The sequence below is a fragment of the Hevea brasiliensis genome, unplaced genomic scaffold (assembly GCF_030052815.1).
Source record: "Hevea brasiliensis isolate MT/VB/25A 57/8 unplaced genomic scaffold, ASM3005281v1 Scaf1, whole genome shotgun sequence".
Lineage (NCBI taxonomy): Eukaryota > Viridiplantae > Streptophyta > Magnoliopsida > Malpighiales > Euphorbiaceae > Hevea > Hevea brasiliensis.
In genome coordinates this window covers 9,382,371-9,398,201 of record NW_026614585.1, presented here as the reverse complement: position 1 = coordinate 9,398,201, position 15,831 = coordinate 9,382,371, and the positions used below count along the sequence as shown (strand labels likewise).

At 34.4% G+C, this 15,831-nt stretch overlaps 1 protein-coding gene across 1 annotated transcript; it reads right to left on the bottom strand.

Moving 5' to 3' along the window:
• Positions 1-757: 757 nt before the first annotated feature.
• Positions 758-7,221, bottom strand: LOC110657018 (DNA replication licensing factor MCM4). The gene is made up of 18 exons (XM_058141388.1): positions 7,067-7,221; positions 6,336-6,989; positions 5,817-5,945; positions 5,645-5,726; positions 4,804-4,936; positions 4,644-4,715; positions 4,409-4,531; positions 4,210-4,323; positions 3,876-4,088; positions 3,683-3,781; positions 3,168-3,328; positions 2,834-2,930; positions 2,595-2,756; positions 1,710-1,790; positions 1,534-1,612; positions 1,297-1,433; positions 1,155-1,208; positions 758-1,071 (listed from the first exon to the last, which is right to left on the bottom strand). Exons 1-18 carry the CDS (start codon positions 7,101-7,103, stop codon positions 997-999), a joined length of 2,502 nt encoding a protein of 833 aa, XP_057997371.1. The 5' UTR covers positions 7,104-7,221; the 3' UTR covers positions 758-996.
• Between the last annotated feature and the right edge of the window lie 8,610 nt (positions 7,222-15,831).

The following is a 15,831-nucleotide window of genomic DNA, read 5'->3' as shown; positions in this document are numbered from 1 at the left end:
TATTATTAATATTTGGATCTTGAAATATTTAACTTGATCATATTCTCATTTACACGAGGACTCAACTAAGGAAGAAAACTCTTAGTTCTACTCAGATGCACATCAAAGACTCTATACAACACCTAGAGATATGCACGCTATTTAATTTTTATCTATTTATTTTATAGTTTAGTTTTTATCACTAATTTAGACATCTTACAGATTCTTAAACCTGACATTTATAACTTGTAAAAGAGAAGAACAGCATCAAAAAAATCTTCTTAAAATTGAATTAAAGAAAATATTCTTAAAATACATAATTGATCGTCCTTATAATTTAATTATTACAATTTATTGATCACATTGTATAATTAAATGCGTTTTAGTTAATAATTAATAAAAAATTATAATATTTTTTAATAATCCTACAGAATTGATAAACAAGTTAAGAATTCACAACATAATAAAGTTAAATGCAAGTAAAATATGAATCTAATAAAATTTAATTTTAAATGAATCAAACTCAAACTTCAAATTTAAACTTCATCTGAAGCTCAATAAAAAATTTAACGACTCAAAACTCTCATCTCATTTGCATCCCCCACCAATTGCCACAAGCGAAGTCTCTCACCTTCTTTACAAGAACTTGGCTTTTTTATAATTGCATCCTTGTTGTCAGATTTGATTCAGAATTTTAACTCAAGTTTCGCCAACCCTTTACTTACCCCCAAACCCAATTCTAACATGTTAGTTTTAACCCCACAACTCGTCTCACATCTGAGATAAAATAATATTTTAGTTGCTAATCTTGCAATATTTAAGAATTAAAAAGTTGCTGATACAAACCATGAAAAGAATTTATAAATTTACAATCACGTAATAGTTAATACATCTAGCAATCTCCTGGTCAATGCTAGGCAACCTTCATTCAATCATACGCCCAAGATTTCCAAAAAGCCAGAGAATTCATATCCCAGACAAATAGTTGTACCATTCATTGTTTTGGCATGAAGTCTACTATACCCTTTTTACGCTGTCACCATGGAAAACTACAAATCCCTCCCCCGCAAGAGTTGCAACTGCATTTCTCAGCTGAAAAGGAAAATAGAAAATGAAATGCCAGTGAGTGCATTTCCAGAGTAGACGGATAGTGAGATAGAGAGTTATATTCTTACGTCTTGAAGGTGAACTTCGCTGGTAGAGCTCTGCTTCTTCAGCTCATCCAGTAACTAGAGGATAAATAAAGTGTCAGTTGTGACTAAGATTAACTAACATTCGTCTTACGTCTGGTAAAAGATCAGAATGAGATTGATTTACCTCCAACAAGCGCACTGAAGGTCCCCCAAGTTGCAACTTCTCCATAATTATGTTTCGAGTTGCTGATACAAGATTCTCTCTTCTCATCCTTTCACTTGCTGAAACTCCAGTTGTGATGAGATCCATATCAATAGTTCCTTAAGAAATGAGAAGGGAGAAGGCATCATTACAATTCTTTTTGTCTGGCAAGGAAAATAAGATCATAAATTAAGGGATATAATAATATTGGAGAATTACCAGTGGAGTGATCTGTTGCTGACTGTTGCATTGCAACCTCCAGAAGTCGAAATGCCTCAATTACATCATGCTTTTCGACCTGCATATAACAAAGCACAAAGGAAGCTCAAAATTCTGAAATTCCATTCCTCATGAAACCATTTTACGCTGGTAGACACAAGGGGAGCCATACTAACCCATTCCGATAAACGAATCCGAGCCAGAGCTTCACTTAGGCGTATCAAACTTTCTATCTGCCTAGGTGTCGCAGTTATCACCTGACAATACAAGATGGCTAAGTCGCTGAAAAAGCATCCATTTGTATAATAAAAAGTTACAGAGTTGAACCATGAAATATCTAAGAGAAGGGATAAAGATGCAAAATTTAGTAATTTTGACAAGAAAATTGTGAATGGTTTGAGCAACAAATGAAGAAGCAAGGTTTAAGTAAAATGTTAATCTAACAACCACATTATTAATTAGTCAAATAAACAATATTTAATTACTAAAACCCTCTTGATATTTTCCATAAAGTACACTTTGGTGCCTGTCATTTCAGAAATAATCATTTTAGTTGTTGTACTACCATCAACAAAGAGTGCAAGACTTAGACAAATTAAAGTGTTCTATACTATAATAATTTTGCGACTAAGGTACAGTTAACCCAATATTATGTCAAATTGTTCTAGTAATTTACCTAATAAACAAATATAACATTGAGATGAGGGAATATGGGCCCTATGGGATGGTTTGGCCTATGGCCATGTGCCTCATGGACCAACTAATGCACCAATACAGAAAGTTAAGCATATTGAAATTGCAAAAAGAAAAAGCAGGCAGCTAATCTAGGATGATGTGGAAGGAAGTACTGAAAAAAAAAACAAATTTTTGAAAAATATAACCCTCAAACAATTGGAATGGAGGAAAATATTCCTGCAGCCAAAACAACCTACTTTGGGCTTAATTGAGTTAAGTTGAGAGTTGAAATACAACACCAGGGAAAAGATAGATATATTTACTAAATCTATCAAACAAGCATGCATGAGAGATAGAAGGATGAGAAATAAAGAATACCATCACACCTTTTTTGTGCTACCAGGGAAATTTCCTCTTCTTCTCATCTCAACATATCCTCGAGTCAACTCTTCAGCAGCTTCATCAGATAGCTTTGGTTGAATATGCTTACGAGCATAGCTCACATATGCAGTTAATGTTGCAATGTCTAAGACATCCTGCTGTGCAATCTGCACATGCACAAAATTTTGAGAGAAATTGCTGAAAATAGGCTCTCAGAAAAGAGGTTAGCTAAAATTCCCCAGACCTCAGGATTCTCAAAGTGCAATGAAACAATATGCTTGGCAAGATGCCTGTCTGTTTGTTCATCAGCCTTGTCAAGAATCAAGTATATGAGGTCAAACCTGAGAAAGCATCCATGATTAGATTCATTATTTTAGCAATAACTGCCAATTAAAAGAGTTCACTATTATTCTGTCAATCTTTATTAACTTGCTTCTGCTGAAATGAAGGAAACCATCAAGAACTACATTAGAAACTTGCAACATATTTGCTGCTGCCACATTACAATCAAATCAGATGCATGTACAGCCTTGATCATTTAGCAGTTCATAAAGCTGTTTACTGTCCCAGATCCTCACCTGGATAACAAGGTAGGAGGAAGGTGTATGTTGTCAATCACTGACAACCGAGGATTATAGCGTGAGCCAATAGGATTTGCGCAGGCTAATACTGATGTTCTTGCATTAAGGGAAGCAATAATTCCAGCCTTGGCAATGGAAACAGTTTGCTGTTCCATCACCTGCAAGAATTGAAACGAGATTAACACTTCCATTACATGAAATCAGACATTTAAAATACTAGACATATTATGTTTACAAGCATGGTGCCAAGTAACACATGCAAGTGATGCTAGCCATACTATTAACTTTGATCTTTTACAGGGAACCCTCGAGAAAGCATATTTTCTGAAATTGTCAAAAGGATATACAAAAATAATCTCAAGCATAACGAGTAGCACAAAAGTATGCCTGCTCATTAAAATTCTCATCCCCAACATTTGTGCTGACAACTAAATTTACCAGTTAATGAAGAATTTTACTTTCAATGATTGAAAGCTAGAATCCTGTAAAATTCTGAGGAAAACACAACCAACCTCATGCAACATGCTCCTTGCATTTTCAGACATTTTGTCAAATTCATCAATACAGCAGATCCCCCTGTCACTCAGAACAAGTGCTCCACTCTCCAGAACCTATAAGAATATGTCATAAACATTATCTCCCAAAATTTTACATTCATGTAAGAACTAGTTGGGTGAAAATAAGAATCACTACAGAGAGTCATACCGTTTCCCCTGTCTCGGGATCTTTGCTAACATATGCAGTCAAGCCAACAGCAGAGCTCCCTCTCCCACTAGTATAGATGCCACGAGGAGATAATTTGTGTATGTATTGTAGTAGCTGGGACTTGCTAGTTCCAGGATCACCAACTAGAAGGATATTGACATCACCACGGAAGCTAGCACCAGATGGCAGCTTCAGGGCATTCCCACCAAAGAGCTACAGTTTGGGCAATCAACTAACAATCACTACCAGAACTGTCCGATTAAGGCATGTAATATTTTACAAAATCCATCTCACAAATCAGCAAAGATGCAATTTGTCAAACTTATAGAAGTACCTGGCAGAGAAGACCTCTCTTCACATCATCCAGCTCCCAAATGTTTGGTGCCAATGACTTTGTTAGCCTGTCATAAATATCAGGCTGTCTTGACAGCTCCTTTAATTGATGTATCTGCAATTTCAAACAAGAATGTGATCAAAGTGGACAAAAGGAACAAATTTCTTTCCAGGACAGAAAAAAGCATATATGGACATACTTTCACTTCATCAAATTGGACATCTTCCTCCATTCTACGTGAGCCATTATCAATTTCCATAGGATCCTCTGCCAGCATTCTTGACTTGTCAGTTTTCTTTATATGAAGACAATCAATGTAAGTCTGCAATCAGAAGGAAAAGATCATTACATTCATGTGACATCATCCCTGAAAAATGATTTAACACATGCCTTAAGAGGCTTCAACTGGTGATAGGCAAAAGTTTGAAACATGCCTTGAATAATGATTTTACAGTTCTTTGCGTGGGCCCAACTCTAACACACATGGCTCTATAAATCCCAGTGACCTGTTGAGAAAACAGGCACACATTAATAGGAGACAGAAGTTATAGGAGTCCTTTCTACAGTAAGACAGTGTGTCTTTTCTGGCCTCACCTCAACTCTGTCACCAGGTTTTCCAGCATCCACCAATTTGTCATGCATCAACAAGCTCACTGTGTGTGGCGTTCCTCCTTCAGGGATCTCATCAGGTGTCTCCTGAAGCCTCACGATCTGCTTATCAGCGAACCTATTTTTTAGCAAGAACAGTTAATTCTAACAAACTCAACTAAAACTTTATCCAAAAAATTTATTGGGGTCGGCTAGCAAGAACAGTTAATTATGAACCAAAAAATCAGGAAGCAATGATTCTCATTTTGAAGGTTTGGGAATGGGTTTTTAAGAGGACAGTTGGTCTTATTTGCTAAATTAACAAACATCCATAAATCATTTTCCTCCTCTCCCTTCGGAAGTTCACTGTTCACATGTCATTACCTCATTTATCCCCTAGATTTTGGGTTGGAAGGTCTGATCTAAGTATTCATATTACACAGGCTCAATTAAGTCAATATTGTAAGTTGCACAGGGTGTATAATTTTCATCTCCAGTTAATTACTTGAGAATTCAGCATTGCCATTGAACATTTATATAAGAAATCTTGAAATAAATAAATAAATAATGGTTTGAACAAGAACATGTCACAGCTTTGTGCTAACTTGTATGGTTTTACTACAAACAAGTGACAATCTGACAATTAATGACTGCCCATACTCTAGTTTGGATTAAAACCACAAATATGGACAGAGTCTCTGCAACAACAAAGCTTATACCATCAATTCATCAAGAAGTGCACAATTAGAGTACACATGGTAGAAGAAAAATTTTGGGAATCTTGTCCCAAAAAATAAAACAAGATTCAGACTATTAGCCAAGCAAATCAAACTAAGATAATTGTTACCTGCACCGATTATGAACCAATGTCATAGAGTTTCTAGCAAGGCACTCCTGCTTCATGCATACTGTAGGTTCATTTATTCTTCCTGATAATATCCATTAGTCAACGAACAGCATAACATCATATAAAACATGTGTATAATGAAGTTAAGCCAACTAACAGCTTGAGCAGTTACCTCTATCTACAACAATGGGATCAGAGAAGTACCCACACACAAGGCATCTAAAAATTGCTTCCCTGATCTCTGGTATTATAGAACTGCAACGAATTATCATTCCCTTGAGGGACACCATCTTCTCAATATCTAACCAAATTACACCCGTAATCCATCAAAATATTGATTTACAAAAATGCATACTTTCAGGATTAAATAAAAAGCCATTAATGCTAACATAAACACAAAAGGAGGAACAAAACACGGTAAATCAAAGCATGAAAAATTGAAAACCCAAAATGACATTAAAGATACTCCAGATTCTCACTTAAACAACCCATCAGTCATAAATCAATAAGTAACCTATGGAAAACTGTCAATGACAGTACATTAACTTGGTTTAAATATCGTCATTTGATCCACTAAAGTTTAAACAAATTCAACAAAAAATTCAACCATCCCACATTTTCAATTTAAAAAAAAAAAAAAGGAAAACTGAAGCACTATAAGTTGAGCTAAAATTGAAGAGAAGAAAATTACCAGAAGGGTTGAGACTTCTCATTGTCGTGGAAGTCTTAAGATTATAAATCCTCACTTGCACATGTTTCTCGAACAAAGGATTAATCAAACTCACAATATCCATCAAAACAATATCAAAAATGGCCAAAACCTCAAGTGGGTACCTAACCATCTTCGTATATAAATCAGAATCATAACCAAACACATCATGCGCATCAACATCAAGCCACTCCCCTTCAATTTCCAGCACTCTATGTATCGCTTTCATGTACTTCCCTTCCTCAAATATCTCAGTCCCTTGACTTTGATTATTATCCCTAAAATGCTTCAGAAACATATGGATAGCAGACTTAACATCCTGAACACTGATGTTGGTGCCCCACACGAACGTGGGTGTGGCCTCATCCATATCATCACCTCCTTCGGAAGAGGGTAGGCCCTCAGAAGCGGAAGACGGGGTTGAAACGGCAGCTTGACGAGGAATGGATCTGCTCCGTTGAGGAGTCGGGGTTGATTCTGAAGTGGCGAAGCGGGATTGGGGAGGAGGAGGGGTAGCAAACGCCGAAGGGGTAGTGGATCTACCCCTGCGTCTGTTCCGGCGAGAGTTGTCAGCTGCGGGGGAAGAAAATGTGTTGCCGATGGGACTGGAGAGGGAGTCATCCGGAGAAGAAGGTCCTGTCAGGATTCAGAAACAAAAATTTAAAGACATATAGATACAACAAACACAGAGAGGCGGAGAAAGAGATAGATACCGTTGTTGAAGGGAGCTGGAGAGGAATCGGAGGCCATGGCTGCAGAGTGAGGGAAGCAGAGATTAGGATCAGCGTATGGAGGGAAAAAGATTTGGGGGTTTTGACTTCGCAAATGGCGGGGAATAGTATGGTTTTCGCGCCAGATTTCTTAGTGGGCTCCACGTCGATGGGCTTGTATGATCATGTCCATGTAGTGAACTCGAAGCAAGCTCGTCTGGTGAAATTGGGCATAGGTCACAAGGAGTACTATGCTAGTTTAATAACAATATTTTTTTATTATTGAAATTTATTAAAATTAAATTAATAAAAATTAATATTAAATTAAACATAAATCATAAATCAGATCGAAATAAATTAATGAGATCCGATTAGTTTTAATTTACTGGTATTAGAATAGTTTTTAAGGCCGTGAGATTTTGAATTTAAGATTTAATTAAAATCAATTGTGCTAAAAAAAAAATAGATTAGGAGGATTTAAAATAAATTAATTTTTAAAATTAAACCAAAATTAAAACGTAACTGAAGGAATCTTCAGAACCTACTTTGATCCCTATGGAACCAATAAAGTTAAGCCTAAAAAAGGTTTTACAAAAATATGCTAATAAGTATATTTAAAAAATTATAATGTGTCATTTTTTTATCTTTATTTTTAAATTCATTTAAAAAATTAGCTTATAATATTAAATATTATTTTTTATTTAAATATTTTTAAATTTAAACTATTAAAATTTTATTTTAATTATTAAAATCTAAAATTATTTTTAGTACTTTTTAAAGTATTTTAAAATTTTATTAAGTTTACGAATTCAAACATTGTAGAACTATACTCAATATATTGGATTAATTATTAAAAAAATATGAAAAAAAAAATTATTTATAATTATAGCATGAATCTGAAACTATTTACAAAAAGTAATATTTGCTTATAAAAAGTCATTAGAAAAAAAGATTTCCAAAAAAGGTTTACAACAAAGAAAATGCCACTTCCAGTAAAATTTTCAAGTGTATCAAAGCTCTCGTTAGAGACTCTGCAAAAAATATTTCTTTGCTCCTAAAAATGTCACTACTAATAAAGTTTATTTGACAAATCAAGTCACTAACTTTTTGACAAAATGTGAGGTTAATGTTATTGAAAACGCTATTGGGAGTAGTGTTACGACATAGAATGGCTTATGAAAATGCTATTGGAAGTGGCATTTTCATAAACATTTGAAGATGCCACTCTCAATAGCATTTTCAATAGCTCTCTCCATCTATAAAAGACCAGTGGAGTTTTATTATTTTCTTTTACTACATTCATTTATTTTTTCAGTTAGTTCTCTTCTTATATTTTTTTTTCTAATATTATGTAATAGTATTTTTAACAATTTTATTATCTTTATATCATTTGGCTCTTCATCTATTGAAAAATACTAATATTTAGGTTTATATTTTAATACTTTTTCTTAATAAATTTTAATGTCATTGTAAAATATTTAGAAGTTTGTGTTTTTTTTTAACAAGGAGACCTCTTGTAATTACTAAAATTAAACTTGTAAATATTTTACAATGATATTAAGATTTATTAAGAAAATATATCAAAATATAAATCTGGATATCAATATTCTTACATTGATGGAGATCCAAATGACCTTAAGATAATAAAATTATTAAGAACACTACTAAACAATACTAGACACAAAAAAAAAAAAGAAAAAAACGAAGGAGAAGAGAACAAACCAACAAAATAAATAAATGTAGTCAAAGAAAATAGTAAAACTTAGCTGGTCTTTTATAGATGGAAAGATCTATTAAAAAGGCCATTGGATGCTTATAAAAATGTCATTGCTAATGATGTTTTCTGTCACACCTTACCCCTCTATAAGGCATAACATGATCCCGTAGAATACCTAATGAACTATCGAAATTCACCTATCGATAACTCATTAAATCCTCTACAAGGGATTTTAAAACAATTTTCTTACTTTTATAAGTGGTGAGCATTTTCTAATAGATATTAAAATCATTTATTTGAAATTTTAAAACTAGTAAAAATTTTTGTCCCATTTTATTTTTCCGCAAATTTTATAAAAATTTCGACAGAGTGCCATCTGTATTTTGAGAAAATAATTCTTCAAATACCTGTAAAAAAAGCACTTCCTATGATTTATCTCAACAACTTCTTCAATTTCACAACCATCCCGATCAATTTCAACATCACTTATCAATTTCAAAAAATTCAAATCCACAATTTCCAATTCAAATGTCATCCAAAATATTACTAGTTAATTTTATTCAAATTAAAACAAAATACTTTCATTCATATGTAATTAAATGTAAAACAATTTATATACATCATACTAAAAATTTATATTAGGAAAAATCTAAACTAAAATTTATTACAAACTTTATACAAACTGCTCAAGACCAGTTTTACATGTCCATATCTTTACATACATTACATACATCAAAATAAATTTGTATAGTCATGATATAAAATATACCCGATAACTTCAAAGTAGGTAGCTCCTCAATCCTCAGTAGCTCAATCTGCTGCTCCTTTAGTCTCTATATCTGCGACAGCAATAACAGCCATCACTGAGTACTAAAACTCAATGGTGCATAACATACTAAATTAATCTTTATGCGGAATTTAAAACATATTTATTCAAAAATTATACTGAACATGCGATATCAATACAAAACATGATTTACAAGATTTTAGTTCAAACAATTTTATTTCAAAAGTCTCAAAACCATTTACATAAAAACACACAGTTATATCATGCCATTTGAAATAAATATAATCTCAATAGCCAGAGGCTAAGGAGAAGTTACATCACAAGGTTAGCTAGCTCAAATATATGGAAACCCATTCTTTTTCTTCTTTTACTGGCACACACCTCAACACTTCAGCCAGAGAATGAATCAAAATTCGAAACTAATTTCTCCCACTAGTCATGCTAGTGAGGTGTTCAAATAGATGGTCATGACACTGTGGTTTCAAAACTTATCTTAACAATTTACTAAACATTTATTGCCATTTCAAACATGCATAAATAAACTTTCAACAATTCAAAGCAAAAGTATAATACACATTTTATGCACTTTGTAAATGAATTTTAAAGCATATTGATGTTGTGCACAAACCTTAAGCGAGTCGCCTCTTGGCCTTGACTCGATCTCTCGGGTTCTTTCCCGGTATTTTTTTCACTGAAACACACAGTTTCACAGTGTTTTAGTATCATAACTCATCATTAGTTCAAAAATAAATTTAAATTCACTTATACCTAGCTTTAATATGCTAAACTTGACGTTCTCTAAAATTTGTGTTTCGAGATTACTATTCACTACACTATTCAAGTCAATTTGTTGACTTTCCAAGGCTTAATAGGTATGAGAATTCCAACTATACTCACATACCACATTTTGGTCACCAATTTTGTTAGTTTTGGTTGTTTTCTCAAATTTAAGTCCTTTAGGCAAAATTGCAAATTTTTAGTTTTGATGTCCTATGTTGCATTGTTCCATTGGTCATGTTGCTATTAGAATTAGGCTAAGTTTTCTTCATAGAAATTGTTCTTTATTGTCTTAACTTTATTCTCCTTTTTTATTCACTTAATTTGGAGTTTTATAGCTTAAGTTATAGCCATTTGAATCATGGCTGCAGTATTGGACTTACCCAGATTTCTGGGTAAATTCTAGGTTCTGGCAGTTTTAGGTTACTAACTTTGGGTGGCCAAATAACTTGGTTAAGGGCATAATTTGGGTTTGTGTTCTTCATATAAGTTTTAGGTCTATATCTCAGCTTTTCACTGGTAAAATTTTAGGTCATTTAGACCTGTCTAGCCCAAGTTATGGCTAAATGAACAAACACTGTTCATTTGATCATTTTTGTACTAGATTGCCTAATACGGATTTGGTCAATTTGTTCACTAGGTTTTGGTCACTTTTTGGGCATGATTCCTAAATGAAAAATGTGACATTTTGTGACTAGTTTCATTCCCAATTGGATCACACCAATTGGGCTTATAAATTTTTAATTTTGGTCCTAGAAAGGGACCTTGGTCCTGCTGCCTGCAGCATGACCCTAAGCAATCCAAATTTGTATTTGGTTCCAACACTTCCAACATACACCAATTGGTCATAAATGACCATTTCTCACTTCAAACAAGGTCAAACACACCATATGACCACTTCTCCAATTTTTGTCTTCCAAAACCCTAAAGTCAAGAACCCTAACTTTTCCAAGTGTTTCAATCTATGTATTAAGGTATCTAAACATTCTCTACACACTTAATTAGGCTTATATACATAATTCATTGAACTAAAACACTTCAACCTCTCCTAACATCATGGTTGCTGAATTTTCTACTCATCATACATGCAAGATTATTTTCATTTTCTTTACAATTTCCATGCATCTCAACTAAATTTCAAATAGTATTTAAAGATTTAAAACTAATTTATACATACCTTGATTTATGGATTCTCTAATTCTCCGAGTCTCTTTCTTTTCTTCTTCTTTTTGTTACTAATCACTCCATCAAGGTCTAAAATCAAACTTTAATGTTGGTTGTTAGGGTTTTTATGGTGAGGAAGGGAGGAGAAATCAAGCTTTTAAGGGTTAAAAATGGTGAAATTGTGAGAGAATTAGAGAGAAAGAAAGAGTGGCGGAAATCTATGAGAAAGAAGAGCAAAAATAAATTTCTTTATTTTGTTATTTTATGTGTATTTATCCCAAATTGACTTAGTCAAATTAAGTAAATAATTGATAATTATTTATTGAGTCATACATGATGTCATCCATGATGATGTCATTATTCTTTATTTTCTTTTCTTTTCTTTTGCCTTTCTTTTTCCTCATTTCTTTAATTTAATTTTATATTCCAAAATTTTCATTTCTCAGATTTTATTGAACAGTTAGGTCAGGTGTCAGCTCTAGGGGTGAATTGACCAAATTGCCCATCGCTGGTTCAATCTGGTTTGCAAGTAATTAAATATTTCTTCTGGATCCCTAACCTAATTATTTGACCTACTTAACAATTTTTTTTTGTGATTTTCTCTTTTCCACTATGTTCACAATAGTCCTAAGGAATGCAGCGTCACATTTTACGGTTCAAAATTTGAGTTTAAATCGACTTTACAGTCCTTCCCGAGAAGGTCACCCATCACTGTGACTCTCGGCTCGTTTAACTTCTTATGTTCTGTTTTTCTTATTTATATTTAACTAATTGGCAATTACTAATTATTTATGTTTAGGGCTCATCTAGTTGTCTTAGATGTGGTTCTAATCCCCTTAATTATTCGGACCGATATCGGTCACCGGAATAGTGAAATACACCAGGCTATACAAATAGGGATGTTGCATTTTCATAAGCCATTCTCTCTTCAATCTCTCTCCCAATGATTGTGTCATACTAGGCGTACAGAAGTTGTAGGGAGTGATGTAACGTGACCCTAAAAACGCTACTTTCCAATAGCATGTTCGAGAGTATTAACCTCATATTCTATCAAAAAATGGATGATTTGACTTGTCAAAGAAAACTCTATTCGTAGTAGCACTTTAGGAGCCAAAAAATATTCTCTACAAAATCTCTAACGCATTTGAAAATTTTATTGGAAGTGACGTTTTCTTTGTTATAAACCTTTCTTTAAAGCCTCTCTTCCCAATGGCATTTTTGTAACACCTCTAATTTTTAAATTAATTATTTTATAGGTAAATATTAATATTTTATTTTATTTAAATTTTGAAAATTTTTTTGAAATTTTTTGAATTTCAAAAATCGGGTTCGATTTTCCGAAAATGTGAAACTTTGATGATTTTTAAAAATTAATTTAAAGATCACATGGCAAAACTAAAAATGTATTTAGACTCTATAAATTTTTTTGAGTTTTCTGAAATATTTTCGAAATTTTTTTGGCCTCTTTTTGGTCACAGGACAGAGTAAAAATTATATTTCGGGTATCCTGAATCGAACTAGCCGAATCGAACTTAATAAAACCGGACTAATCGAATCAAACCGGTCCCTTCCTTCTTTTTTCTTCTCCCTTCTCTCTCCCCAACGCTCCCTCTTTCCTCACCCGTTTCTCTCTCCTCCCTCTCCCTCCGTGCCAGCCACCACCTCCCCACCCCTCCCTGTGTCGCCGCCGGCCTTCCCCACCTCTTCCCTGTCACCGGCTAGCCTCCAGGCCGCCGGAAAACCCGTTCGAAAGTGTCTCCTGCGTGCCCGCGCCGCTTTAGCTTCTAAGGCTGATTTCGGCTGATCCGACCATCGATTGGATCGGGTCTTGTCCCAAAACTCATTTACACCTCGAGAGCTTTCCATAAACACCAAGAACACCAAAATCCATTGAGCGGTTTGTCCAATTTTTGTCCATAAAATTTAATCCCATTTCGACTTTTGGGCTAAATTTCTTGTAAACCGTGAACCTCACGAAAAATCTGAGAGTACCGGAGTGCTCCCTTCTGCGAGATTTCTTGCAATACCCATTTCAAATTTTTTCGACACTGTATTTCGGTGGATCCCACAAAACTTTGCAGTATTTTTCTGAGTACTAAATGAGCTTAATAAATTTCGTAAAAATTATGTACTAACTCCCGTGTTGTGGGCTTCACGTAGGTACCTTCAATTCGCGAAAATTCAATAGTTGCTCGGGTCTGCAATCGAGCCACGTAGGAAAGCTACCAAAAAAGTTTCAGAATTGGGTCAAAATTATAGGCTACCCCACCATTTTCAGACGTTCTAGACGCCTCCCCAAGGTCGGAATTGGCATAGGTAAACCCAAACCATACTTTTTCTTAATTATCTAATGCTTGATTACGATTAAAAATCTATAAAATATTCGTGGTAGGTTAAAAAAATTATAATTCCTTTTGTATTAGCTTAATAATATTGCTAAGGACCGCGGAGCAAAATTTTGAAATTTTTAGAGCTCATTTGGGTTATTTTTGCAAAAGGATTAATTGTAGGGACTAAACTATAATTTTTCAAATTGTGGCTGTTGACTGTTTGGATGGGCCCAAGAGGGGCCATGTGATGTAATTGAGTTGTGGATGTGTGACTTGTGGATATAGAAGTGTATTTTGAACCCTTTTGCAAGTTGGGTAGGTCCTAAGTATAAGAGAGACTCTGCCGAATTTTCAGCACGACTTAGAGCGTCTTTGGTCTTTTCTAAACTTGTATTGAGTCAAAATGTCATATATATTAAATAATTGTAATGAAATTATCAGGTGAGCCGGGACAACCTTCCTCTTCCGCCCAGCTGCCATAGTGACCTTGGTTCAAATCTGTGAGTAAAATATTAATTTTAATTATAATTTCAATATTATTATATGTTCAAACATGTCCATGCATCACTTATAAATATGCATTTATGTAGTTAAACGCTAGGCACATTTTATATTACATTATTAACTGATGAAGTGCCATGGATGTTGTTTATGGTAATTTGGAGCAGTGTGCGTGCATTGACGTGCATGTGGTGTGTGGTATTGGATATGGATAGGACATGTAGACGTGGCTTGAGAGACACTCGCTTGGACCCGGTCCTTTATGGATAAGTCGGAATAGGCACGGCTCGAGATGATCTCGCTGGCCCCCGCATTTGATTTATCAAGTGAAAGTTCAGCTTGAGAGACACTCACTGGCAGAGGCTGGATTAAGAGAATTGTATAGGGGATCAGCTCCCATATATGTATTGTTTAAACATTATTAAGTGTGTGAGTGCTCCAAATTGCCTTTTTGTTGTTATGATGTGATGTGTATGAAAATTTCGATTGTGTTGTATTCCATTCCTTAGGATGCATTAGCTATAGGTAGCTATAGAAATTATAGTTAAAATTGATATTTTACTATCTGAGTAGAACGCTCACTCCTGTTAACTTTATTTTTCTAATCTACAGGAGGATTACTTGTTGTGACTAACCTACTCCTCTTATTCGTAGGTCAATTAGTAATATCTAATGTATTTTGTACAATTTAGCTAAAATTTTAGACTCTGCACGTGTTAAGTATATTTTAATCAATTTGAGACTGTAATATAATATTATGTTGAATTTGTAAGAACATTAAATGCATGTAAGTGTGAGTGTGATTGGATTCGATGAGAGAGTTGAACTCCCATTTTATTTGTAACATGATGAGTATGTTGATTGTGAGCTGAGCTCCCTAAATTGTTATATATTGTGTTTACAGGTCGGACGAGTAAAAAAAAAAATTCATTGTTATATGATCCATATTATGGCCGAACTCTGTCTGGTTGAATTCTTGAAATTGGGCTTAAAATGGGCCTTAGAATTGGATTAAGGAATAGTTAGGATTATTACGGACCTCAAGGGCTTTAGGCTGGCCCAGGCCCTAGTGCCGGTCCGGCCCATAGTGTCACGACCTAACCTATGGGCCGGACCGGCACTAGGACCTGGGTCAGCCTAAAGCCCCCGAGGCCCGTAGTAAGCCTAACTATTCATTAACCCAACTCTAAGGCCCATTTGGGCCCAATTTCAAGAATTCAACCGGACAGAGTCCGGCCATAAAATGGACCTTTCAACGGGGAGTTTTTGACTCACCCGACCTGTAAACACAGTAAATACTCAATTGGGGAGCTCAGCTCACCCTCCACATACTCATGTCATCATAAAAATATATGGGAGCTCAGCTCCCTCATCCAGTCCATCAAACATGCATGAAATATTAAGTTTACAGGTCCAAAATAACAATTTATATTACAGACCCAAATCAAATAAACATTTCTAACACATGCAGAAATTCTAGAAGTTTACAGAA

Excerpts from the sequence above, each read along its gene's own strand:
- LOC110657018 (XM_058141388.1), bottom strand. The coding sequence starts at position 7,103 with ATGGCCTCCGATTCCTCTCCAGCTCCCTTCAACAACG. Across the intron at positions 4,324-4,408 it reads TCCAATTTGATGAAGTGAAA|ATACATCAATTAAAGGAGCT; the intron begins GTATGTCCATAT and ends TTGAAATTGCAG. Across the intron at positions 1,613-1,709 it reads GGATTCGTTTATCGGAATGG|GTCGAAAAGCATGATGTAAT; the intron begins GTTAGTATGGCT and ends TGTTATATGCAG.